Source organism: Chiroxiphia lanceolata, chromosome 3 (assembly GCF_009829145.1).
Source record: "Chiroxiphia lanceolata isolate bChiLan1 chromosome 3, bChiLan1.pri, whole genome shotgun sequence".
In the NCBI taxonomy this organism is placed as follows: Eukaryota; Metazoa; Chordata; class Aves; order Passeriformes; family Pipridae; genus Chiroxiphia; species Chiroxiphia lanceolata.
In genome coordinates this window covers 8,034,041-8,058,182 of record NC_045639.1, presented here as the reverse complement: position 1 = coordinate 8,058,182, position 24,142 = coordinate 8,034,041, and the positions used below count along the sequence as shown (strand labels likewise).

The window sequence follows — 24,142 nt, the reverse complement described above, 5'->3', positions numbered from 1 at the left end:
AATATTAACTTTAAATGTAATAATAAAAGGAGCAGAGTTAAAGGTAGCATGAATTACACTGGAGTGCTTGATTTAACACTCTGTTTTATTTTACAAAGATGTTCCTCTCTCCAGTTGCTGTGGAACAAATCCAAGAGCAAAAAAAGCCAATTGCAAAGCAACAGTAACTAGATACAAATGTGCAACATAAATGTAAAAGGGAAAAACTGTGCTCTCCCTAATGGCTCAGTTACAGGGAGTTCACTTGTCACTTGTGAAAATTGCCAACATCCTCACACAAATAATCACTTCTTTACGTTAAATTGCCATTTAGAAATTCTGTTAATCTATGAAGTGTGGGTAGTTAAATTCTGCAATTCACTATGGAAGTAGGGCATCCATACATTAAAAATGCTTGATCTGGTGTCGTTATACAGTAAAGAGATGACATACTTGCAGTGAAATACCTTTTGTGTGCAAGTTTCCAGAAACACTGTAGTCTTTAATTGTTTCCCTGTCCTGTGATGTCATTTTTCAATTTTTCATACTTTTGTAAATTAACTCTGGGTGAGTTTGGAAACCTTGATTCATGTGTCAAATCTATTCTTTTTTCTCTTCTGAAGAAACATAGAGTTAGAGCCTGTCACTTTGAATGTGTGGGGTTTTACAGGTGGCTCTATTGCTTTTGTTCAGACAAACTTCTATGCAGGGTTAGCTTTAAGGAGCAAAGTGTATGCTGAAGTACTTTGCTGATTTGGGATCTGATACATCAACCGCACAAAGAAAAAGTGTTTCTTGATAGTGCTGGGCTGTTCTTTTGGCTCTCAGTCTCAATTTCTCCTGATAGGAGAAATAAACACGTTAAAGCTTCACTTCGTGTCCACTGCAGTGCATCCTGGAGGCTGCTGGAAACAGAGACTGGCAATCTGACTTCAGTATCAGGGAACAGAGAGCTGTAAAAGCGCATAGCAGTGAGTGGAAAGATGACATGGAAGAGAACAAATATATATACTGATAGCCTTTGCAGTGGCATATGTTTTTTAACAGGTCAGTTTGGTTTTTCTTCTGAGTAGGGTGGGAAAACAGTTATGTATTGAAGTCTGTAGGTTATCTAGGGGAAGCAAGGAGGAATGAGAAATGCTGCAGAATCAAAGAAATCCTTGGCTTTGTACCTACATTCAGATGTTATGTAGAATACCCTTTTTTGATGCCTGTGCTTTTCAGTTGGTCACTACTGGCTGCTGCAACAGTGAAATGAATCTGTGCCTTCCATGACAGCAAGGTCCATTGCTTCCTTGGAACTGCCTGGGTCTTTGAACTCTGGGGAGAAGGGAAAAAAAGTACTTTTCTGCCTGATGTTGGAGGAAATCCAAATTTCCCTTGCAGCACTTTTTTATAAAAGGACAAAGAAATTGATTTTTGCTTTTTCATTTTAGGTCAACTGAGAGAACAGCTCAGCTACCTGAAAGGAGACAACTTTTTCAGATTTACTTGCTCTGATTGCTCAGAAGATGGGAAGGAGCAATTTGAACGTCTGAGATTAACGTGGCAACAGGTAAGTAAAATGTTTATGCCAGCAGAACAACCGTAGGACTTCTAAAATTGTTTGTTGTGTGTGTACTACACAGAAAAGGAGGATCAGTATCAGTAAGAAAGAAGCATATGCATGAACTTCAGAAATTAATTAGCTAAGGATTGCCTGCATATGAGAACTTGAGCATTTGGAAGGTAAATTGAAAGATAATAATACAAACAGCTCTCCTTACTTTTTCTTTTTTTTTTTTTTTCTCCTTATGTTGCTCATGAATTCATGGCTTCAGGCAGATTTTAGCTGCCAGGCATGAGCAGGCTTTTTGTATATAAGAAAATGTAAAATGACTAAAGTGGCAACATAGAAACAAAAAGTTTGCCAGCTCCCTGAATACAAAGCTCCAGCCTGGCTGCTTATGCGCTAACAAGAGTCCTTGGTGTAATTCACTATTACAGTGACTTGCATACCTGAGCAATCAAAATAGTCTGCATTATACAGCAATGACCAGGTACTAGATTGATGCACATCATGTGCAGGGCACTTGAGGGACAGGCAGGCAGTGCCGGCTGCCTCTGCTGAAAATGCTTTTGATCAGGCGGTAGCTGTTGCTCAGCAGTGAGTGTTTCCACATCGGGCAGTATGTGCAAGACATCTGTTTGCATCCTTTAGGACAGTAGCGGTGTGTTGTCCCATAAAAGATAATTTAAAACATCAGTTATAACTCCTACAGTGCTTTCTCGTGGTGGCCAGTGCAGGAGAAATGATTGGTGTAGCAGTCTGTGGCTGGCAGACCAGCAGAGTTTCAGCAAGCTTCTAATTTGGACAGGAAAGGCTTCTAGCATTATGCTCAAGTCTCTTTAGAGTGGCATGGGGAAGGGGCAGACAAAATCAAAATGGGTGAGGAAGAAAGCTGACTAATGACTACCTCCCTAGGCTTCCAGCAGCCAGACCCTCTGCTGAATTGAGGGAAGGGGTCAAATTAACTCATCTGAAACAGGAAAAAATGGGGACAGTGATTTCTGTATTTTTTTCTGTATTTTCTGTGGCCTCAACAGATCCTTATCTTTAGCCAGTTGAAAAGAGAATTGTTTTTGAAGTCCTGAGACTGTCCCACATGATTTAAAGAACCACAAAATCCTAAATAGTTACCAAACTAAGAGGGATTGTGAGGCAGGGGACATGAAAGCTATCCATATTTCCTCATTTTGATGTGTTCAGCAGTGTATCCCAGAAAGCTAAGGTCCACTGTGAAGAGACCAATCTGCCTAAGAAAAACACATTTCAGACTCCTCTGAGGGTGAAGTATAAGTCCTTGTTGGAAGTAGTACCAAACTTTGTGGTTGTTGAAAGATGATCCCAGCCCAGCTGATTTTAGTTGTATTCAAATGAATTAAGTAAATGTAATTAACAGTTGGTCACCTGGGATTTACTTAAAAGAGGTGCAATAGTTTTCACACCTGCCCTTTAGGTATGTAACAGGTCAGAATGAATTTGGTTGTGAAGTGTGTGTAAACAGTTTCTATTTAATGAAGATCACCTGTAGACAAACCTGATTCTTGCATACCTGGAACAATTAGGAGATCTTTAATTTTACAGAGCATTTACAGTCCATTCAGTTTGGAAAATAGGTGTCTAGAAAGACCACTGTCTGATGGATTAGATTATTATATCTCTGATTGATTAGATAGTAGGATTACTTGTGACCACTTTTTTTTTTTTGAAAGACTGTTTCCTTACACTACTTTCAGACCACAGTTGTACTGTAATTTATTTATACAACAGCTGCAAAATTTTTGTGTCTCAGCATAAACCTGCATAACGAGGCAGCTTGTTATTCCTCTGGGATGGAGAAATCTCTAGGTAAATGTGCATCTAACAAGAGAAAGACAAGAACGGGCAGCATGAAACCAAGAAGAAGATGGATTGCAGAAGTTGCCTATGAGATGTTGCAAAAATAAGATATTTACAAGGGAGCACAGATCTGCGTGTGTGTGGCAGCTGTGGGGGATAGTTCAGCAGAGAAAGCTGAAAAGATTCACTTGTATCCAACACCTTCTGTTCCAGGTCGTCATGTTGGCAATGTACAATTTGTCTCTGGAAGGAACGGGCCGTCAGGGGTACTTCAGATGGAAAGAAGATATTTGTGCTTTTATTGAGAAACACTGGACTTTCCTATTAGGGAACAGGTAAAGACGTGATGTTTGCCTGAAGGTCTGGTTGGTGAGCCAAAGGAATTTGTTATACAGATGGACAAGAACCTGGTTAATTTGGCAACATCTCTGTTGATCTTTACTAGTGAGAAAGTTGGAGCATTTAATATTGAGAATCTGAATATAGGCATGAGGGGTACTCTTGAGAAAAAATAAACATTTCTTACTGGGGAAAACCAGCCCCAAGAATGTCACACAAAAACAATACAAATGCATGTATTTTGAATTATTTCTTATCTTCCTTTAGGTTGTATGTGAACCTGCAAAGCCTTTGAGTTTTTCTAAATAGTCACAATGGATGGGCTAGTCCTGGTATTACAAGGCTTCAAGGACAAAACTGTGGTCCAGCAAACTACCCCATTACTTGGTTATAAGGCTTGCAAGGACCAAATTCTTCAAGAAGAACTGAGCTTCACCTTTTAGTTTGTTTTGGATCTTAATACTTTTGGATCTTGGCTTTTACATAGAAGGTGTTACAAACCAACGAAATGTTTCTGATTGTGTGTAAAGAAGCTGTGAGAGTAGGAACCCCTCTTGTAAAGGACAGCCTTGGCTGTATGGGTGAATGGCACATTTTTTCTGAGCATGCTGAAGCTGTCAAACCTAAGTGTCACTGTTAATGCATGTGCTATGAAGCCAGGAAAGGAACTGAGCAAGCCTTCCAAGTTGTAAATTTGATTGACTTCACAGCTTCTTTTCTTAAGCAGAGATTTCTCTGTTGTAAACATCTGGCCTTTCTCCCTAACAAAATTTACTCTTTGGCTTTGCTTTCATTGCTTGTCTGTGCCTCCTTGCTTTGTTCTCAGAAATATTAGCATTTGTCCTCTCTGGTAATCACAGGGACCCTGACAGGCTGATGGCCCACTGTCCCTCATTAAGGGAGCCATTGCCTCCCAGGGTTTGCTGTTCCCTTTTGAGACTTGCCCTGGGAACTGGGCACTCCTTGCTCTGAGTAAAATTAAAATGAGTGATTACTGGCCTCAGACAGTTTCCCTGCTTGCCTGGACAAGCCACTGGTGGAACACAGACAGCTGCATCAGATGTGTAGCAGTTCAAGGCACGCAATGCTTCTCTTCCTTGGCATATTAAAGTATAGCTTATCCAGACTTACTGTAACACTCTAGACTTTGCACTGGGGCACCTGAGTTTAATCTCCCACCTATGAGGTTGAGTACCCCAAGGTGTGCAAGTGCAACACTTGGACAGCAGCAAATACCTGCTCAGCCAATCCTTGCCTGAGTATGGAAGTTTTTGCCAGTGGAGGTGTGCAGAGGCAAGAAGGAATCCTGAGATCCTGTGCAACTATGAGTTTAGGCTGTGCACCATGAACCAGATTCTCCAGTGTCCAGGAGAGTACTTCAGTTATTGGCTACAGGGGCAATTCTTTAATAATTCTTCTCACTTCTTCCCCAAGTGACATCCTAGTTATCCCTGGTTAACTGGTTAACCAGCTCTTAAAGGAACAAAAAGTACTCATATACCCAGTAGAGTACACTGCCCAGCAGAGTGAAAGGCTTAAATGCAGCTCCCTGCCTCCAAGTGGCCAAAAATGTGCTTCAGAGTAGTTCAGTGTGTGTGCATCAGTGCCAGTGGCAGAAGCACTCTGCCCTTTCTGTCTTGGAGGAGGCTCCAGGATGAAAGCACAGCTGGCGAGTGAGGACTTAACACTTGTTTTCCTCTCTCCCACCATAGGAAAAAGACCTCAACATGGTGGAGCACAGTTGCTGGCTGTCTCTCTGTGGGGAGCCCCTTGTTTTTCCGCTCAGGGGCACAGGAATTTGGAGAACCGGGATGGTGGAAACTGGTTCACAACAAACCCCCAACAATGAAACCTGAAGGAGAGAAGCTGTCTGCATCTGCCCTAAAGGCAAAAGGTAACTCTGTCCCTGATGGTGTGTAGGTTCCTAGCTGGTCTAGAGCTGGAAGCCATGAGAAAAGTCCAGTTAAAACCATGTGTTGTGTGCAGGGACAGATTCTTAGTTTTGTTCTGATGTAAGGGTTGACTCAAGAGAACTATAATGTAGTGTGTAGTGTGAGAAGCCTGTTATATTTTATTACCTTTTTGCATTGTGCTTACTGATTTAAAAGATTTTGAAGTTTGTGCAGAGTGTTTTGTGTTGTTCTCTTTTAGCTGAAATCCCCTGAATTTAGCTGAATTTCTTTACTTCTCTTTACCGTGGGGAATGTCTTTTGACTTTTGTCACTAGATGCAAGTTCTCCTTTGTGTAGAGGAACAAGATTGGGGCTTTAATGAGGATTTAGTTGTGTGTTGGCTTAATGCTACGTGTCCCAGAGTGAATTTCTTGAACATATTGAAAATACATCTTTTACGGTTTGTAGTCAGTGTGTTTTTCTGGACGTGTAGTATGTATCTGGTGACTGCAGGAGCTCAGTGTCTGTTAGAATAAGCAAACTACTTTTTTAGCAGCTTCAAAGCCACCCCTGGATCCCATCATTACTGTGGAAGGACTCCGAAAGCGGGTAAGCCGCAATCCAGTCGAATCAGCCATGGAGCTGAAGGAGAAGAGATCTCGGACTCAGGAAGCCAAGGATATTCGGAGAGCCCAGAAGGAGGCAGCCGGCTTCTTGGACCGGAGTACTTCTTCCACTCCTGTTAAATTCACCAGTCGCTGCCGCCGTCCCGATATCGTCCTTGAGAAAGGAGAGGTGATTGACTTCTCCTCCTTGAGCTCATCAGATCGCACACCTCTGACAAGCCCTTCTCCTTCTCCATCACTGGACTTTTCTGCTCCTGGCACTCCAGCCTCACATTCAGCTACTCCCAGCCTTCTCTCGGAAGCAGATCTCATCCCAGATGTCATGCCACCACAGGCTCTGTTTCACGGTAAGAGGCACCATGTTTTTTGTTTAGTAATGAACCACGTGTAGTTTTCTAGGAGGATACTCCCAATGAACTGCAGGATTTTTTCAAGGTAAGATGGAAAGTAACTGGTAATATTGTTTGTCTTAACTGAGTGTGAGAATTGACTAGTTTTCCATCGTTGTATTACCAGCTTTTAAGGCCAGAGGAAACCCCCATTATTGTTTTCTGAGAGATCTTGAATAAATAGTGGGTAGATTTCACATGGCAACTGCTGCACCACTCAGGATAAGCATTTCACTGCAACACAGATTACACTGTTAGACAGCAACTCTAGTTTTCTCTCAAATGTTTTTCATGGGAGAAATTTTATTCTCGTGCCAATGTCCCAGTAGATTTATAAGTTTGAGCATCTTGATTAAAAGATGCTGAATTTGGGTCTGATTGCAAAGCAGCGATGCAGGCTGAATGCTGTTAGTTCCTTAAGGAGCCAGACCAAAGCACTTCTGGATGGCAGGAAAAATAGTGAGGTTCTGTAGAGGAACAGAACTTCTCCAGGATATGCTAGCTGAAGATGCAGCTCTCCAGCTTGACCATTTGATCCCCAGTCTTCAGGAATTTTCAGCAACTTAACATTTGTCAAAGAGCATGAGCTTGCAGCTCAGGACAGGGCTCTGTTTTCAGATGCTGAACTACAAGACACTTTAGGAACAGGATTGATTCTGTGTCCTGAAATTGGACTCTGTTTACAGCGTCTCCTGTCCAAAATCAGGAGATCCAGAAGTATATAGAAAACAAAGTGTGTTGGGTAAAACCACATTGTTTTTCCTTAGCAGAAGAGTCCTGTGACAATCTTTTTTGAAATGGAGCTTTGATGTTTAAATTTTTTTTTCTCCCTGGATTATTTTGATCTGCTCAACAGATGATGAGGAAATGGAAGGAGATGGAGTCATAGATCCAGGAATAGAGTATGTGCCCCCTCCCAGTGGGACAGCCAGTGCTGGCACTCTGATAGCAAGCAGAAAAAAAGTGAAGACAGCTGAGCAGATCAAGCAAGAGGTGGAGAGTGAAGAAGAAAAAACAGAACGGATGGAAGGTGACAGTGAAGATCCTGAAGAGTCAAACACATTGTTGAAGGTGAGAGGACGAGACAAAAGAAAGCCACAGCTGGAGAAGGATGCTAAACCCAGAGCTCCCAAGCATACCTCTGTTAGTATCTATGAGGAAAAGCTGCTGCTGAAGAGACTTGAAGCCTGTCCCAATGCTGTGAGCATGACCCCAGAGGCCCGGAGGCTGAGGCGCAAGCTGTTAGTCAGGCAGGCCAAGAGGGAAAGAGGACTGCCACTCTTTGACTTGGACCAAGTTGTGAATGCTGCACTGCTCTTGGTTGATGGGATTTATGGAGCCAAAGAAGGAGGTGTTTCCAGGTCCCTAGCAGGGCAAGCAACATACAGAACTACTAGCCAGGACTTCAGGATCTTGGATAGATACCAGGTGGGTGTTTCCAAATCTAAGTGAGCTTTTGGCACTGGTTATTCTAAAGCTTTTGCTACAGACAGCAGTGTCACATTGAGGTTATCTGATTCCCAAAATAAAAAGGATTATATGAACAAGACTCATTTTGACTTGGGGCTGTGTCCTCACCAATGCTATCTTAAGCCCCTTTCTTCTTGAGACATGCTTGTACAGCACAACAGTCTATCAGTGTCAGCACCACAAATGTTGATGTATTTGTACTCCAGCCCTGCTCAAATGCTGATGATGGAGGTCTGGAAGTACCTAAACAGGTGAATGTTCTACGAAGTACGTAGGAGGGAGATAACTTGCAGCACTTTTTTGAGTGATGAGGGCAGCTCATAGGTTTGGGCACTAAATCTAAGAGTGCACAGCAGAGTTCACAAGAGTTGGGACCATCATGGTCCAGTCCATCCTGTCACATTGAAAGGCCCTTATTCTGCATCCATTGATATAATCCCCCATGTGTTAAATCACTGACTAATCTTCCTGAAATGTTCTGCATTTTTCTGTACGTATAGACTATGTTACCCGCCATGAAGGGATATCGACAGCAGACAACAAAGTTTCTGTATCGACTGGTAGGCTCAGAAGACCTGCTGACAGACCACAGTGTTGTTAGCCCTTACACATCCCGTGTCCTGAAACCTTACATCAGGTACAGATGATCAGAGGTTGAGTTTGCTCTTGGCTTGTGTACCGACAGCCCACCGAGAGTCCACCTTTCCTGGGCAGTGCTCCTTGCCCCTCCTCAAAGAGCAACCCAGTAACCCTATGGTAACTATGGTAACCCCAAAAGGATAGTTTTACTTAGCTGAGTAGTTAAACTGATTGCATTGGGAAGGGTAATCTACAAGAAAGAGCGGGGCAGAGAGAGAATTGCTGTAGTCATTCAATCCAAGTTGCATGTGCTCTTTGGTCAGAACCATGATTTCCTTGCTCCTGCTATAAGGAGAGGCTGGCTGGGCATGCTGTGGATCTGGGAAGTGACCTGGCCTCGACACAAGGGTGGGTGTTTTTCCTGAGCTGGGTGTTGTTTTCCCACGAGTGGAAGACTGCTCTTTTTTTTGAAATTGAGCATGTCAGAAAATATTTCATGGTCAGTACCCATTCAGCTGCAGTGGCAGTTACTGTTGCTCACTCGCTTTTTGTGTTTGCTTTTCATGTTCCTGACAGGCGTGATTATGAGACAAAGCCCCCAAAACTCAGGCTGCTGGCAGAAATCCAGGCATATCCACGCAGGAATGATCTCAACTGGAAGGCTGAGCCAGAAGCACCCATTGATTACTGCTATGTTCGCCCTAATCACATCCCCACTATAAACTCCATGTGCCATGAATTCTTCTGGCCTGGTAAGATTCCTTCAGTGCCTGGTTTTCTAAGAAGGAAGTGGTTTTGTTCAGAAAAAAAACATTCTTGAGCCAAATTTTTCTTCTGTTAGTGTCTGGCTCGGTTCTTAGAAAACTGTTATCTGATGTCACAGGAATGCATTTGAGATGGAGACATGGGTTTGGTGTCTTTGTGTCTTGAAATCATGTAGAAATAGGAAATTAGGCCCCAATTAGCACAACACTTACAGAAATAGATGCCAATAGAAGTAGTCTAATAGTTTGGAAGTTAACTAAATTTAAGCATCCAGTGAAACATTTTTCAGAATCAGGGGCTGAAGTAAACAGTTCTACTGTTCATTAGCTTTGTGAGAAAGTTTCTTCCTAGCAGCCATTAGCTGGATATGTTGGAGTGAAAGTTGGGAAGTCATATGAGGAGCGACTGAGGTCACTTGGTTTGTTCAGCCTGGAGGAGACTGAGGAGAGACCTCATCATGGTCTGCAGCTTTCTCACAAGGGGAAGCCGGAGGGGCAGGCACTGATCTCTTCTCTCTCGTGACCAGTGACAGGACCCAAGGGAATGGCACGAAGCTGAGTCAGGGGAGATTTATGTTGGATATTAGGAAAAGGTTCTTCACCCAGAGGGTGGTTGGGTGCTGAACAGGCTCCCCAGGGAAGTGGTCACAGCACCAAGCCTGACAGAGTTCAAGAAGAATTTGGACAATACTCTCAGGCACATGGTGTGACTCTTGGGGTTGTCCTGAGCAGGGACAGGAGTTGGATGATCCTTGTGGGTCCCTTCCAACTCAGAGTATTCTGTGCTTCTGTGAATTGCATTTAAAACTGCAGGCTCCACTGTGATGTCCTTTATTTCTTCAAGCCTCAGTATGTACTGGGTTTGAATTTTTGTGTCATTTCTTGAACTGTAGGCTCTCTGGGGACAGTGGCTGCCCTTTATGGGGGCTGTCATGAGGCTGCAGTCTTTAGTTCTTCTGAAATAATAATAGGGATGTTCATCTACTGCATGGATCCGCTTTTGACAGTGCAGCAGACTAATTTGGAAAGGCCCAGTACAAACAGTACAGACCTTTATTCCAAGTAACTGTTCGCTTTATGTTTTGATTTGCAGATAGTGATTCAGCAGGGTTTGTAGTTCAGCAGTGCTCATATACTGCAGTCAGGATCAGAGCTTTCTGTGCTACTCATTGTCCAAATTGTACAATTCAGGGCCTTGCACACCTTTCTTTTCACAAGCTCTTTCAGAGCTCATGAGAAACACTTGCAATCCCAACAGAGGCTGAACCTCTTTGTCATAGTCTCTCCTCTCCTGATAATGCATTTGAAGTTCTGGTCAAGTTGCGTTGCACCTTCATTAAGTTCTTCAGGACTCACCCTGTTTTATTTAACATAAGGAGTGTGGGTGACTGTGAACTGTTCATCGTTAAATCAGAAAGCTGACACTCCCATCAGTCTCCAAACAGGAATCAAAATCTCTTCTATGGTGAAAAATTTCTGAGGCTGGGATATGATCATTACACCCTGGTTCTGTTTTAGCAGGAGAGGTAAGTGAGGAGTTGATGCTTGAGGAGGTAAAGCCCAGTGTCTTTATGGTTGCAAAGGATTTAGCTTTCCAATGGGCTGGTACAACCTGGGGGGCATGTGGGGATATGCAGCTGGGTGAACCTCATTAAACTAGCAGTGTTGTTTAGAGAAACGCCTATAATTTGCTTAAGTTTAGGCCTCTGGAGCATGTGGGCTCTGGGGATCATCAGTGAATGACATCTTCAGTGTGCTAATTTGCCTAATAGTGATGCTCTCATTCATCGAATTCATAAAATCTAGGCACTTCACCATGTGGGATGAGCCCAGACCTTAGTTCTGCGCCAACAAATCATTCAAGTCAGAGCTCTTTTTGCTTCTCACAAGGCAGAAACAAGTTTGCAGGTAGTAACCACAAACCAGCTGCTGCGAAGCAAGATTCCCCTATGTTGTCTCTCCCAGTATCTTGTGCCTTCATGCCCTAATGGGAAACATCTCCTAAGCAGACAAGTGGTAAACCATTGTGAGCTAAGCATTTTCCTACAGGAATAACTGTGTGTTGAGGGGACAGCACCATTTCATAGACGCCAGTGCTCAAGGCAAGAAAGTGTTCCTGTACAGACACGCTGTAAGGCGCTCCACAGGCAATTGCAGCCTTGAGATAATTAACACAGCTCCCTATTGCCAATCAATTCCTCCCACGTCTTGCTCCACCCAGCTTACTATCAAGCAAGACAATAATTCACCCACTTATTTGTGCCTGGAGAAGCCTTGTACCTTATGAAGCCTTGCATCTCATCAAGAGTGATTACTGGAAAACATACTCTGCTATTTTGTTACCCCACATTCCAAGTATATTTGCAATTGCCAACCTGAGGCTGAAACTATTTTTGGTACATCTCCACTATGTCTTGCATCTTGTTTAGGGTCTGTCCACTCAAATTACCAAGCAGTCTGTCTTCAGTGTCTTGAACTGCAGTGTTTGACACTAACATACTGTGTAGATGCTCTAGGACTGCAGCAGCAGTGTGATTAGGCAAGGTAACAAACTCCACTCAGAAGTCACCAGCCTCGGGTGTTTGTGTCCAGCCTCTGAGTCACAGAAGCACCACTGCCTGAGAGGCTGCTTCATGCCCCAGCTTAGAGAATTTGTATGCTAAAAGCAGATGTCTTGATAACCTTGAAAGCTGTGGTCAGGTATCACAGTGCAGCTCCACGAGCAGCTGAGTATGTACAAGAGGAAGCAGTAGAAACTCAAGGCAAGGTGGAGAAAAGAGATAGGAACCGTAGTCAGGTAATGCTACCAGAGTTGAAGCCCAGTTTCATGTGTGCTGCCTCCAAAGAGAGCGAATTTTAAGTTTTAGTTTCATCCTTAAGTCATTTGAAAGGAAATTAGCTTTGTTACTTTCTCCATGCAAGATTCACTGCTAGTAATCAGGTCGTATTTTGTCTCTGTTTTGTTGAATCATCTCCTTTTACCTTACATACCTAGCAGGGGAGACACCAGGCAGCTGGTTTTCCCAAGGCAAGGTTCATCCCCTGCACTCTAGGTGTCCCAACCCCTGTGATTTCCCAAAATGCAGGAAATTTGACTGCATAATTTTTAGTAGTGGAGGACTGTTCTAGCAGGAGCTTTGGACCAGATCATCTCTAGAGGTCCCTTCCAATGCCAACCATTCTATGATTCTGTGATCTCTTTATATCAGAGCTTTGAAATAAAGGTAAAAAAGGAAGGGATCAAGTGAGTGTTTCTGAGAATCCTTAAACCCTGGAATTTCCATGCAAGTGGTTTGCAATGTTTTCAGCTGCTGTTTCTCCCTTTCTCCATAGGAATAGATTTGTCAGAATGCCTGCAGTATCCAGACTTCAGTGTTGTTGTCCTTTACAAGAAAGTTATCATTGCCTTTGGCTTTATGGTGCCAGATGTGAAGTACAATGAAGCTTACATCTCTTTTCTGTTAGTTCACCCTGAGTGGAGAAGAGCTGGGATTGCAACCTTCATGATTTACCATCTTATCCAGGTAATCAAACGGTCCAATGACTCTGCCAAAGAACTAGCTCTCCCTTCTTCCTTGTGTGCACACATGCCAATATTAGAGAGTAAGTAGTGTAGTGTTCTTCCCTTCTGGCTCTTTCACCTTTCCCTTTCTCTGCTTACGCTCCCACACAGATTGTCAGCAGCCAGTGTGAATATTTATGGGGGGAAATAACTTCCAAAGCAGAAGCTAAAATGTATTTAGAAGAACAACCATACTGGTCAGGTCCTCAGAATTAGCAAGATGCTGTACACTTTGAATGGCTTGGGATTAACTTTGTGTTCTTCACTGGTCAATAGTTCATGTAAAAGTAATACTGTAAATGTGGAGTTTAAAGGAGAAAATGAGATAATAGTGGACAGGTGTGCTGGTTTGAAAGTTAACCAGCAGAGGAAACCAAGCCAACTCAAAGAGAGATTACAAGTCAGAATAACAATTTAATAAAATAATACAATAAGTACGACCACACAGACAAGCAACAGGCAATAACCCACAAAACCCAAATGTACAACCCAAATGTACAACCCAGCACCCCGGGGCACAAACAAAGCAGTGCTCCCTGGGCCTCCCCTTGAGTCCAAAGCAAAGGGAGAGGGGAAAAACCTGCTAGTGGGAGAGCTGCTGCAGTCCAACCAAAAGTGGTAACTGTAGTCCGGCCAAGGGTGGTGAAGAGCTGCAGGTTGAGAGCGATGAGCTGCGGTCCTCCTCTGGATCCCACGAGTGGTAAAAAGGTTCCGAAACTCCAGGTTTATATACTCTCCAGTTCAGGTGGGAATGTTCAGTCCTCCCCTCAGAGCGGGGAATTCCATAAAAGGGTGTTTAGTCCTTCCCTCAGAGCGGGGAGTTCCATAAAAGGGTATGAGGGTGCTCATTCCATAAAAGGATATGAGGGTGCTCAGGAACATTCCCCCCCCCACACACCTCGCAGGTCTCTACTGACAACAGTTTCTGGGAAATGGCATGGAGGGCTATAGAATACACAGTTTGGGCTATACCCATTCAGTGATAAATCGGTCCCAGCTGTTCTAACCAGGACATTATCCACCCCTTATTCTATGCCGTCCATGTCATGCCCAAATTAACCCCCTTAAAAACTATGTCTCCTTAAACTATATACACTTACATTTATATATACATATATATATACAATGAAACATTACAGACCATTCTCACTCAAAATTAGGTCCCCTTGTGGTACACAACGTGTCTCCCCATCTTTTTGCATTACCCACCAGGTGGAACCAGGTCCTTGAGCAAAAACAATCCCTCGGATGGGTTTGCCTTTGCTTGAGGTGGGACTAATCCAAACAGTCTTCCCTAACATTCCTCTCATATGCACCACAGGGACTTTATCTCCATCTACAGTATACAAAAGTTCTGATTGAGCAGGGCCAGCTCGATTGATGGAGCCTCGGGTGTTGACCAACCAGGTGGCCTTTGCTAAATGCAGCTCCCAGTGTTTGAAAGTCTTCCCACACAGTGCCTTCAGGGTGGTTTTCAGCAGTCCGTTGCACCGCTCAACTTTTCCAGCCGCTGGTGCATGGTAGGGGATATGATACACCCACTCAATGCCGTGCTCTTTGGCCCAGGTGTCTACGAGGCCATTCTTGAAATGGGTCCCATTATCAGACTCAATTCTCTCCGGGGTGCCATGTCGCCACAGGACTTGTTTTTCAAGGCCCAGGATGGTATTCCGGGCAGTGGCATGAGGCACAGGGTATGTCTCCAGCCATCCAGTACTTCCTTCTACCATGGTCAGTACATAGTGCTTGCCTTGGCGGGTTTTGGGGAGCGTGATGTAGTCAACTTGCCAGGCTTCCCCATACCTGTACTTCGACCACCGTCCACCATACCATAGAGGCTTCACCCGCTTGGCCTGCTTGATGGCAGCACATGTCTCACAGTCATGGATGACCTGTGAGACAATGTCCTTGGTTAAGTCCACCCCTCGGTCACGAGCCCATCTGTATGTTGCATCTCTCCCCTGGTGACCGGAGGCATCATGGGCCCATCGAGCCAGAAATAATTCTCCTTTGTGCTGCCAATCCAGATCTACCTGAGAGACTTTAATCCTGGCAGCTCGGTCCGCCTGCTCGTTGTTACGATGCTCCTCAGTAGCCCGTTTCTTGCCTACATGAGTGTCTACGTGACCGACCTTTACACTCAGCTTCTCTACCCGGCCAGCGATGTCCTGCCACATCTCTGCCGCCCAGATGGGTTTCCCTTGGCGCTGCCAGTTGGCCTTTTTCCATCGTTCCAGCCATCCCCACAGAGCATTGGCCACCATCCATGAGTCAGTGTAGAGATAGAGTCTTGGCCACTTCTCTCGTTCAGCTATATCCAAAGCCAACTGAACGGCTTTAAGCTCTGCAAACTGACTTGACCCACCTTGTCCTTCAGTCGCTTCTGCAACTCACCGTGTGGGGCTCCATACGGCTGCCTTCCATTTTCGGTTTGTCCCTACCATGCAACAGGAGCCATCCGTGAAGAGTGCATATCGCCTTTCATCTGCTGGTATCTTATCATATGGTGGGGCCTCCTCAGCCCGTGTCACCTGCTCTTCTTCTTCTTCAGAGGATAGTCCAAAACTCTCACCTTCGGGCCAATTGGTGATAATTTCCAGAATCCCAGGGCGATTAGGATTCCCTATCCGGGTTCGCTGCGTGATCAGAGCGATCCACTTACTCCATGTGGCATCGGTGGCGTGATGTGTAGAAGGAACTTTTCCCTTGAACATCCAGCCCAGCACTGGTAGTCGGGGTGCCAGGAGGAGCTGCACTTCGGTGCCGATCACTTCTGAGGCAGCTCGAACTCCTTCATAAGCAGCCAGGATCTCTTTCTCAGTTGGTGTATAGCTGGCTTCAGATCCTTTGTATCCCCGACTCCAGAATCCCAGCGGTCGTCCGCGGGTCTCCCCAGGCACCTTCTGCCAGAGACTCCAGGAAGGGCCATTCTTCCCGGCTGCAGTGTAGAGCATGTTCTTCACATCCTGTCCTGTCCTTACTGGCCCAAGGGCTACCGCATGGGCAATCTCCTGTTTAATTTGTTCAAAGGCTTGTTGTTGTTCAGGGCCCCACTGAAAATCATTTTTCTTCCGTGTCACAAGGTAGAGAGGGCTTACAATCTGGCTATACTCGGGGATATGCATCCTCCAAAAGCCCACAGCGCCTAGGAAAGCCTGTGTTTCCTTCTTGCTGGTTGGTGGGGACATGGCTGCTATTTTGTTAATCACCTCTATTGGAATTAGGCGGCGTCCATCTTGCCACTTCACTCCTAGGAACTGAATTTCCTGAGCAGGTCCCTTGACCTTACTCCGTTTAATGGCAAAACCAGCTCTTAGGAGAATCTGGATTATCTTCTCTCCTTTCTCAAAGACTTCGCCCGCTGTGTTCCCCCATACAATGATGTCGTCAATGTACTGTAGATGTTCTGGAGCCTCGCCCTTTTCCAGTGCAGTCTGGATCAGTCCATGGCAAATGCTGGGACTGTGTTTCCACCCCTGAGGCAGTCGATTCCAAGTGTACTGCACACCTCTCCAAGTGAAAGCAAATTGTGGCCTGCACTCCGCTGCCAAAGGAATGGAGAAAAAGGCATTGGCAATGTCAATGGTGGCATACCACTTGGCTGCCTTGGACTCCAGCTCGTACTGGAGCTCCAGCATGTCCGGCACAGCAGCACTCAGGGGCGGTGTGACTTCATTGAGTCCACGGTAATCCACTGTCAGCCTCCACTCTCCGCTGGATTTACGCACTGGCCATATAGGGCTATTAAAGGGTGAGCGAGTCTTGCTGACCACCCCCTGGGTCTCCAGGTCACGGATCATCTTATGTATAGGGGTCACAGAGTCTCGGTCGGTGCGGTATTGCCGACGGTGCACTGTTGCTGTGGCTATCGGTACCAACTGTTCTTCAACCTTCAGCAGTCCCACAGCAGAGGGGTCCTCTGAGAGACCAGGCAAGGTGTTCAACTGTCTAATTTCCTCTGTCTCCACAGTAGCTATGCCAAAAGCCCAGCGAAGTCCTTTTGGGTCTTTGAAATACCCACTCCTCAGGTAATCTATGCCAAGGATGCACGGGGCCTCTGGGCCAGTCACGATGGGGTGTCTGTGCCATTCCTTCCCAGTCAGGCTCACTTCAGCTTCCAGTACCGTCAGCTGTTGGGATCCCCCTGTTACCCCAGAAATAGAGATGGATTCTGCCCCTACGTATCTTGATGGCATTAAAGTACATTGTGCGCCGGTGTCCACTAAGGCCTTATATCTTTGTGGCTCTGGTGTGCCAGGCCACCGAATCCACACTGTCCAATAGACTCGATTGTCCCTCTCCTCTACCTGGCTAGAGGCAGGGCACCCCTAATCCCGGTCATGGTACTCGTTGTGCTCTTCTTGTGAGTATGACCTGGAGGTCCCTTCAAGAGGATCAGATGTATCATCATTCCTGTACCGTCTGGAGTCTTGCCCACGAGAGACTGGAGCAACATTTACCCTTGAAGAGTTCCTTGTGGCACTTGTTCCTCTTTTCAGTTCACGTACCCGGGCTGCTAAGGAAGAGGTGGGTTTCCCATCCCACTTCCTCATATCTTCTCCGTGCTCACGGAGGTAAAACCATAGATTGCCACGTGGAGTGTGTTCTCTCTCCTTAGCTGGGGGACGCTGGCTCCTAATAGCAGAGACTCTTGTTTGTCCTGGCGCGATATGGAAGATCCCTTCCTTAATTTCTTCTCTTAGCTTCTGGTGTCCCTCTTCAATCTTCTCTTCCAGGCTTCGGACATGTTCGGCCAGTTTGGTTTCCACACATGAGACGTGGGCTCGCAGTGGGGCGGTGACAGTGTCTTCATAAATCCTGAGTTTACTGACCAACGCGCCCACCTTGTCCTCTTCTTCCCTCCATTGCAGCGTTGCTAAGTAGCGGGAATACATTTCTGGCCCGAGTCGTGCAAACTTTAACCACATCTGGGATGTGCACTGTACAGCATCTGGACTTTTAGGGAATCTTTCATCCTCTGAAAAGATTATCTCCAGTACAGCTAATTCTCTTAAACACCGGATACCTTGTTCCATTGTGTTCCACTGTCCTTGCTGTACGTGGAGGTCCTCCTTACAAAGGTATCTCTCCCTCACACTGGACAACAGTCGCCGCCAGAGGCTGAGAGTTTCCTGCCTCCTTCCAATCCCCTGGTCAATGACTACATCTCGAGACAGGGATCCCAGCTGTCTGGCTTCACTCCCACCTAGGATTGTATCGTTAGCTGCGGCATCCCAGATTCGGAGCAGCCAGGTCAGAATGGACTCATTCGCCTGTCGTGTGAACTCTCTCCGGAGCTCACGTAGCTCACCCAGGGATAGGGACCGAGTGATTATTTCTGGCTCTGTCTCCTCCAGTGGATGTGAAGGTCCTGCCTCTTCATCATCATTTGCTATACGGACTGATTTAGTCTTTGATTTCCTTTTCTGGACAGGGGCGACTGCTATTGGTTTGGGTTGTTCTTCTGGCTCCTCGATGGTTTGTGTGGACACGGTGCCGGTTGATTCATTTCTTTCTCCCTCTGACTCAGCTGTGGTTTGGGTGGACGTGGTACCTGTGGATCTGCTCCTTCTCTCCTCCCCCTGACAGTGCTGTACCATGTCAAGCAGTGTCCGGTAGGCAGTGGCCAGGGCCCAGCAGGTTGCTGTGAGCTGGCCATCTCTGGAGCTGCCAGAGCATTTTCCCTTCACCAGTCTTATCATGCTAACAGGATCCTGCAGTTGTTCAGGGGTGAATTTCCAGATCATTGGAGGAGAAAACTTCTCCAAATACTGGCCAATGTCCTCCCACTTCCCGTGCCACTCAGCATTATCTGCTCCCAGAGCAGGCGTCCAAACAACCTCCCTAGAAGGCCCTGTTCTGACCCTAAACATGGTGTAGACAGTACAGAGCAGACAGAGCAACACTAACAATAACATTATGCTGTCCTTAACATCAAAAGGGAACTCAATATTTTCAAAAACTGTTGTAGCAGGTCTGAAGGGGAAGAAGGAGGTGAGAGGCTGGAAACAACCATTCCCCCCTGTTTCCCGAAAGGGCTGGGTGCGATTTTTAATGAGGCCCCAGAGGTAGTAACCCAAACCAGGACAGGCAAACAGGACTGAATACACATTTACAATGAAACTCATTGCTTCTGATGTTATGATGACATAAATATAGTAAACTAATAAAGCAATTTGGATCCCTCTCCCTGGTTTTAAAGAGAGCATCAAAACAGGCAAATAGTTCCCCATTTGTGGAAATATGAACATGCTCAGATACAACATCCACGTGAATGCATCAAACAACATGGTAATCAGGGAGTTTCTATATCCAAATAGACAAATGCTTAAAATGAAATTGTGATTCTGACTTCTCTCTCTCTGCCCCACGTTGGGCGCCAAAAAATTGTGCTGGTTTGAAAGTTAACCAGCAGAGGAAACCAAGCCAACTCAAAGAGAGATTACAAGTCAGAATAACAATTTAATAAAATAATACAATAAGTACGACCACACAGACAAGCAACAGGCAATAACCCACAAAACCCAAATGTACAACCCAAATGTACAACCCAGCACCCCGGGGCACAAACAAAGCAGTGCTCCCTGGGCCCCCCCTTGAGTCCAAAGCAAAGGGAGAGGGGAAAAACCTGCTAGTGGGAGAGCTGCTGCAGTCCAACCAAAAGTGGTAACTGTAGTCCGGCCAAGGGTGGTGAAGAGCTGCAGGTTGAGAGCGATGAGCTGCGGTCCTCCTCTGGATCCCACGAGTGGTAAAAAGGTTCCGAAACTCCAGGTTTATATACTCTCCAGTTCAGGTGGGAATGTTCAGTCCTCCCCTCAGAGCGGGGAATTCCATAAAAGGGTGTTTAGTCCTTCCCTCAGAGCGGGGAGTTCCATAAAAGGGTATGAGGGTGCTCATTCCATAAAAGGATATGAGGGTGCTCAGGAACATTCCCCCCCCCACACACCTCGCAGGTCTCTACTGACAACAGTTTCTGGGAAATGGCATGGAGGGCTATAGAATACACAGTTTGGGCTATACCCATTCAGTGATGAATCGGTCCCAGCTGTTCTAACCAGGACAACAGGTTCAATTAGAATCTATTGTAGCTTTCTTGGCTACACTTGGAGGTTTATTCCATGACCAGGGCTGTTGCATTAAATCAATTACTGATCTTAATAATTCACTTTGACTTTTAATACTCTGGTTCAAATACAGCTGAGTTGAAAATAAAGAGTGTGTTCAACCTCATTCACTTTGTTCAAACTAGCTTGTACTGGGCCTTCTTCCACAGGAACACTTGGGATAATTAATCTGAGTTAACTAAATGGGTGGTATTAACGTAGTTAAACTTCATTAAATCTCTGAATCAGTACTGTTATTCAAGTGGCCTTAATTCCATTTATTTTCTTGAATTAAACTGTAGGAAAGCCAGCTTAATTTTGAGTAAGAATGCAGATATATGTCCTTTTCATAGCCTAACTGTGCCTCTTCAGGACCCACAATTTTACCACTCCCTGAACTCTCATGGCAGAGCTGCCGATGGGAAACACTTCTTGTTTTAGTCAAGATGAGCTGCACTAACAAAACTCATAATTGAAAATGTTTTTTCTCTTATTTATTTGGCTGAAGAAAGGTAGGGAGTGCTGGCAGAGCCTTAAGAACAGTGATCTGTTCTTCGGAAAAGCAGTTTTCACTGAGAGTAGCTTCTCTGGACCATCCAAGGGTAACTCTTCTACCTGCACAGCTCTCTGCAGTGTCCACCTCTTTTCTCTGTGTGTTGACACAGGCCACTAACCGATATACTTTAAATTCACTCGTTGCATTTCTCAAGCATCTCTGTGTGTTGAAGTAAATTGCCCTCAGCTGTAGTCTGTTGATGTGAGATGTCAACATCGAGTGAGAACACGTGCGAGCAATGTGCTGAGGTTTGCAGGGATCCAGCAGGTGGACTCTGGAAGACTGTCTCTCCAGCAGAGTTGGGATGCATTGGCAAGTCAGCTGTAGAAAATCCTTACACCTTTTTTGTAGGATGTATCACATCAAATTAACCTAATCCTGCTTGCAGGTAGACTAGCATAAAATTACCAAGTTCAGGAAAGCCAAGCAGATTTGAGGCTGATTAGGCTCACTAGCAATGAGATCAGCACTATGTTTGGCTCACATTAGATTTATTTTTCCATTGCTGACTTTTTGTCAGTGGTAGAAGGCATTTAGCCACGTAGGAGATTAAATGGTGGTTGTGACCTTCTGTTCCTCAAACACTAGATTGTAGGTGCTGCTTTGCAGCCTGCTTGGGCTTGGGGTTTACTCTCTATAGCTAGAGACACTTTCATATGCTGTTCAGATTAAGAGTAATTCCCTTACTTTTGGATCAATGGGCTGAGGTTGGGGGGGAATTCTTGAGAAAAGCATAATTTAACAGGAAGTGTTTTGATGCAAATAGTAGTGACTGGTTTGCTCTCAGAAGTTACCCTCTAATGCATCTGGCCCAGAGGAGCAAACTGCATTTTCTTAATGATCTCATTCAAACTTCCTTTTCCCCAAAAACCTGCTCTGAATTATTTCTTCTTTTCCTTCCCTCCTTAAATCCCCTGTGAGAGCTTTACCTTTGAATGTTCTGCCTTGAAAATTTTCTAAAGGATTTTACTGTTCCCACTTAGAGTTACAATACATTCCATATACATAGAATGCTATTAAAACACTTGATGAAAGCAGAAAAAAAATTACTTCAGCGTCTTTATCAGTGTTGCTAGTTAAAATAATTTGGTATCTTTAAGGTAACTTCAGCCATGCTGTTTGCTGTCTGAACTGGATTCCTGCCTTCTCAGTAGGTGGAGTGCTGTGCCCTGAAGGATGGGAGAGGAGCTGGGTGGAATAGATAGGAATTCTAGTGTGACAGCCCAGAGATGCCCTGGGGCTGCTCCAGTGGTCACAGAGAGCTCAGCTCTGTTTGCTGATGGGGAGGAGTGCAGTAAGGTGCCTGATCCTCTGGCATGTTTTGTCTTTTCTTCAGGCCGTTGTTAAGTATCTGAAATCAGTGCTGTACACTGAGATTATTTTTAATTAACAATTACTTTAGTAATTGACAATGGAAAGATGACAAATTATAATCCCAAACCTGCTTTCATTGGCAGAGAGTCCATGTTTCCCAGAAACAAAGGCTTGAAGGAATAGCAGCGTTCCCTTTGCCTTTGCTCTTTCTATGTGTGATGATTTCTGTGTCGGGGCCTCCAGCTTTTCTCACATTTCCTCAGTAACTTGAATACCTGAACTGATGAATCTCATCACCTCTGCATTCCCCCAGAGGCTGTCTCATTCTCTCACTGTGATATCTTCTTTTTTTCTTTCCCCCTTCCCTTGGCAGACCTGCATGGGCAAAGACGTAACTCTTCACGTCTCTGCAAGCAACCCTGCTATGCTGCTCTACCAGAAGTTTGGATTTAAGACTGAGGAATACATTTTGGATTTTTATGATAAATATTACCCCTTGGACAGCAAGGAGTGTAAGCATGCATTCTTTCTCAGGCTGCGGCGCTAATCTGTCAGAGCTGTCTGGGGATCTCTGAAAAGCCCAATCTGTCAAAAAAACTACCACAGCTTTCAGTGCAGGATGTTGGCTGTCACATGAGAGCTGGAACACACCAGTGGATTTCAACAGTGCTATGTTGTGTGCTGAAACTGCAATCCAAGAGGATTGATTCCTGTGCTCCAAGGGCAGAGGTCTGAAAATGCCAGCTGGGATATGCTGAAACCACTGGAAGACTGAAATTGTTTACGGGGAATTTTCCTGGCACTGTTACTTGAAGAGCCTCATTGAAAAACAAGCAAAAAAATATTTGTCACTTCAGAGAAGCCCCATGAATTTCAAATCTTGAAACCTGTCAAAAAAATGCTGCAGGTTTTACCTTCATTTTTTGTTTATGAACAAAAATGAACCTCTAAACTTAAATCATTCAATGTTTCTGTAATTTGATTGCTTTGCTAGGAACCATGTCTTGAGTCTGTGAAGAGAAATGAGATATTGGTGCATGTAGCTGGGCAGTAACTTTAGGAAAGCTCTACACGTGCCAGAACAATAGTACTGGAACCATGTTTTAGGAATAGTAAAGAATGTGTGAATTCATGTGATTCCAAATAAAAGGCTCAGAGAAGACACCTTTCTTCTGCTCCTTCTCTGCTGCCTTCCTTTCGCCTTGTTGACCCTGTGCTCAAGCGTGAAGTTCTTGCAGTGCACAGTATTTTGTGTTTAGGAACAAGGTGTCATGTGGGTTTGTATCTAGGTAAGATAGGATACCATACCTGCCAAATCAGCCCTTTGAAATCTTACAACCTCTCTGCCATTGTTGGTGCTGATGCAGTTGTTGGCACACCTCTAACCATAGAGCTGGCCTTGAAGGCTCCAGCATCCACCTCCTCCTGCTACAGGCACTCTGGATAGAAGAAACTCAGAAAAGTGTGTGGTGATGTTTGAAATGCAGGCTGATTTGTAGAAGCAATCTGCTTGCAGCTTTGGAGGGAAGAGAAGGTTTAGAGGTAGGCCAGATCCAGTTCTTGGAAGCACCAAGCTGTCATTTCATGGTTCTAAGTATAAGTAAAAAGGAGAGCAAAGAATAAATAGAAATAACCAAGAACGAAAGAAAATACAAACCCCAAATGGTTTCTCTGGTAGTGGGCTCTTCTCCTTTTATGCAGTTTAGTGGCTTCTCTCTCCCTGACTTTCCCTGCTTTCATAAACAGAAAGCAGCACTGACGAAAGGTCAGTCTGTGCATTTTAACTATGGATCACATCCACAGTGATGTTCCTTTCACATCAAGCCCACAAAGAACTACATACCAAATGTGACTTCTTTGTTCTTAATCCACTGTGTGTACCTGTTGGCTACCTGGCCACAGTAGAAGTTGCCTTAACAGTCTTCATTTTGGTAACAGAAGAGAAAGGGACACAAAGTATGTTTTTGTGTAGTCAACGTACATTTTCACCAACACAAAAACAGTAGTAGTGGGAGGGAAAAACGGGCCATCCAAGGGTTGTGTGCCCTAACATTCATGCACATTTCTGCCTGCTTTATGACTGTGAAAATTTTTGATGTTACTTATGTTACAAGTTAGCTGTACTTGGAAAGAAAAAAAATACCTGTCTTTATGAATGAATTAAAGCCCTTCCTTTGGAAAAGCCTA

General features: G+C 44.8%; 1 protein-coding gene and 1 non-coding gene across 3 annotated transcripts in view; both read left to right on the top strand.

Moving 5' to 3' along the window:
• KAT14 (lysine acetyltransferase 14) overlaps positions 1-24,142 on the top strand; it is a 25,618-nt gene extending 1,476 nt beyond the window's left edge. Inside the window, exons 2-10 of one of the 2 annotated variants that reach the window (XM_032681549.1) lie at positions 1,416-1,534; positions 3,575-3,696; positions 5,413-5,594; positions 6,149-6,565; positions 7,464-8,035; positions 8,578-8,714; positions 9,233-9,408; positions 12,754-12,944; positions 22,329-24,142. In XM_032681549.1, the coding sequence (XP_032537440.1) occupies positions 1,416-1,534; positions 3,575-3,696; positions 5,413-5,594; positions 6,149-6,565; positions 7,464-8,035; positions 8,578-8,714; positions 9,233-9,408; positions 12,754-12,944; positions 22,329-22,502 (2,090 nt within the window). In that variant the 3' untranslated portion in view covers positions 22,503-24,142. Of the gene's footprint in view, positions 1-1,415; positions 1,535-3,574; positions 3,697-5,412; positions 5,595-6,145; positions 6,566-7,463; positions 8,036-8,577; positions 8,715-9,232; positions 9,409-12,753; positions 12,945-22,328 lie in introns of both variants that reach the window. The other variant, XM_032681548.1, reaches the window with a different exon arrangement.
• LOC116785314 lies at positions 12,404-12,561 on the top strand. Its single transcript, XR_004356474.1, has one exon. It is a non-coding gene; the product is annotated as a U1 spliceosomal RNA (small nuclear RNA).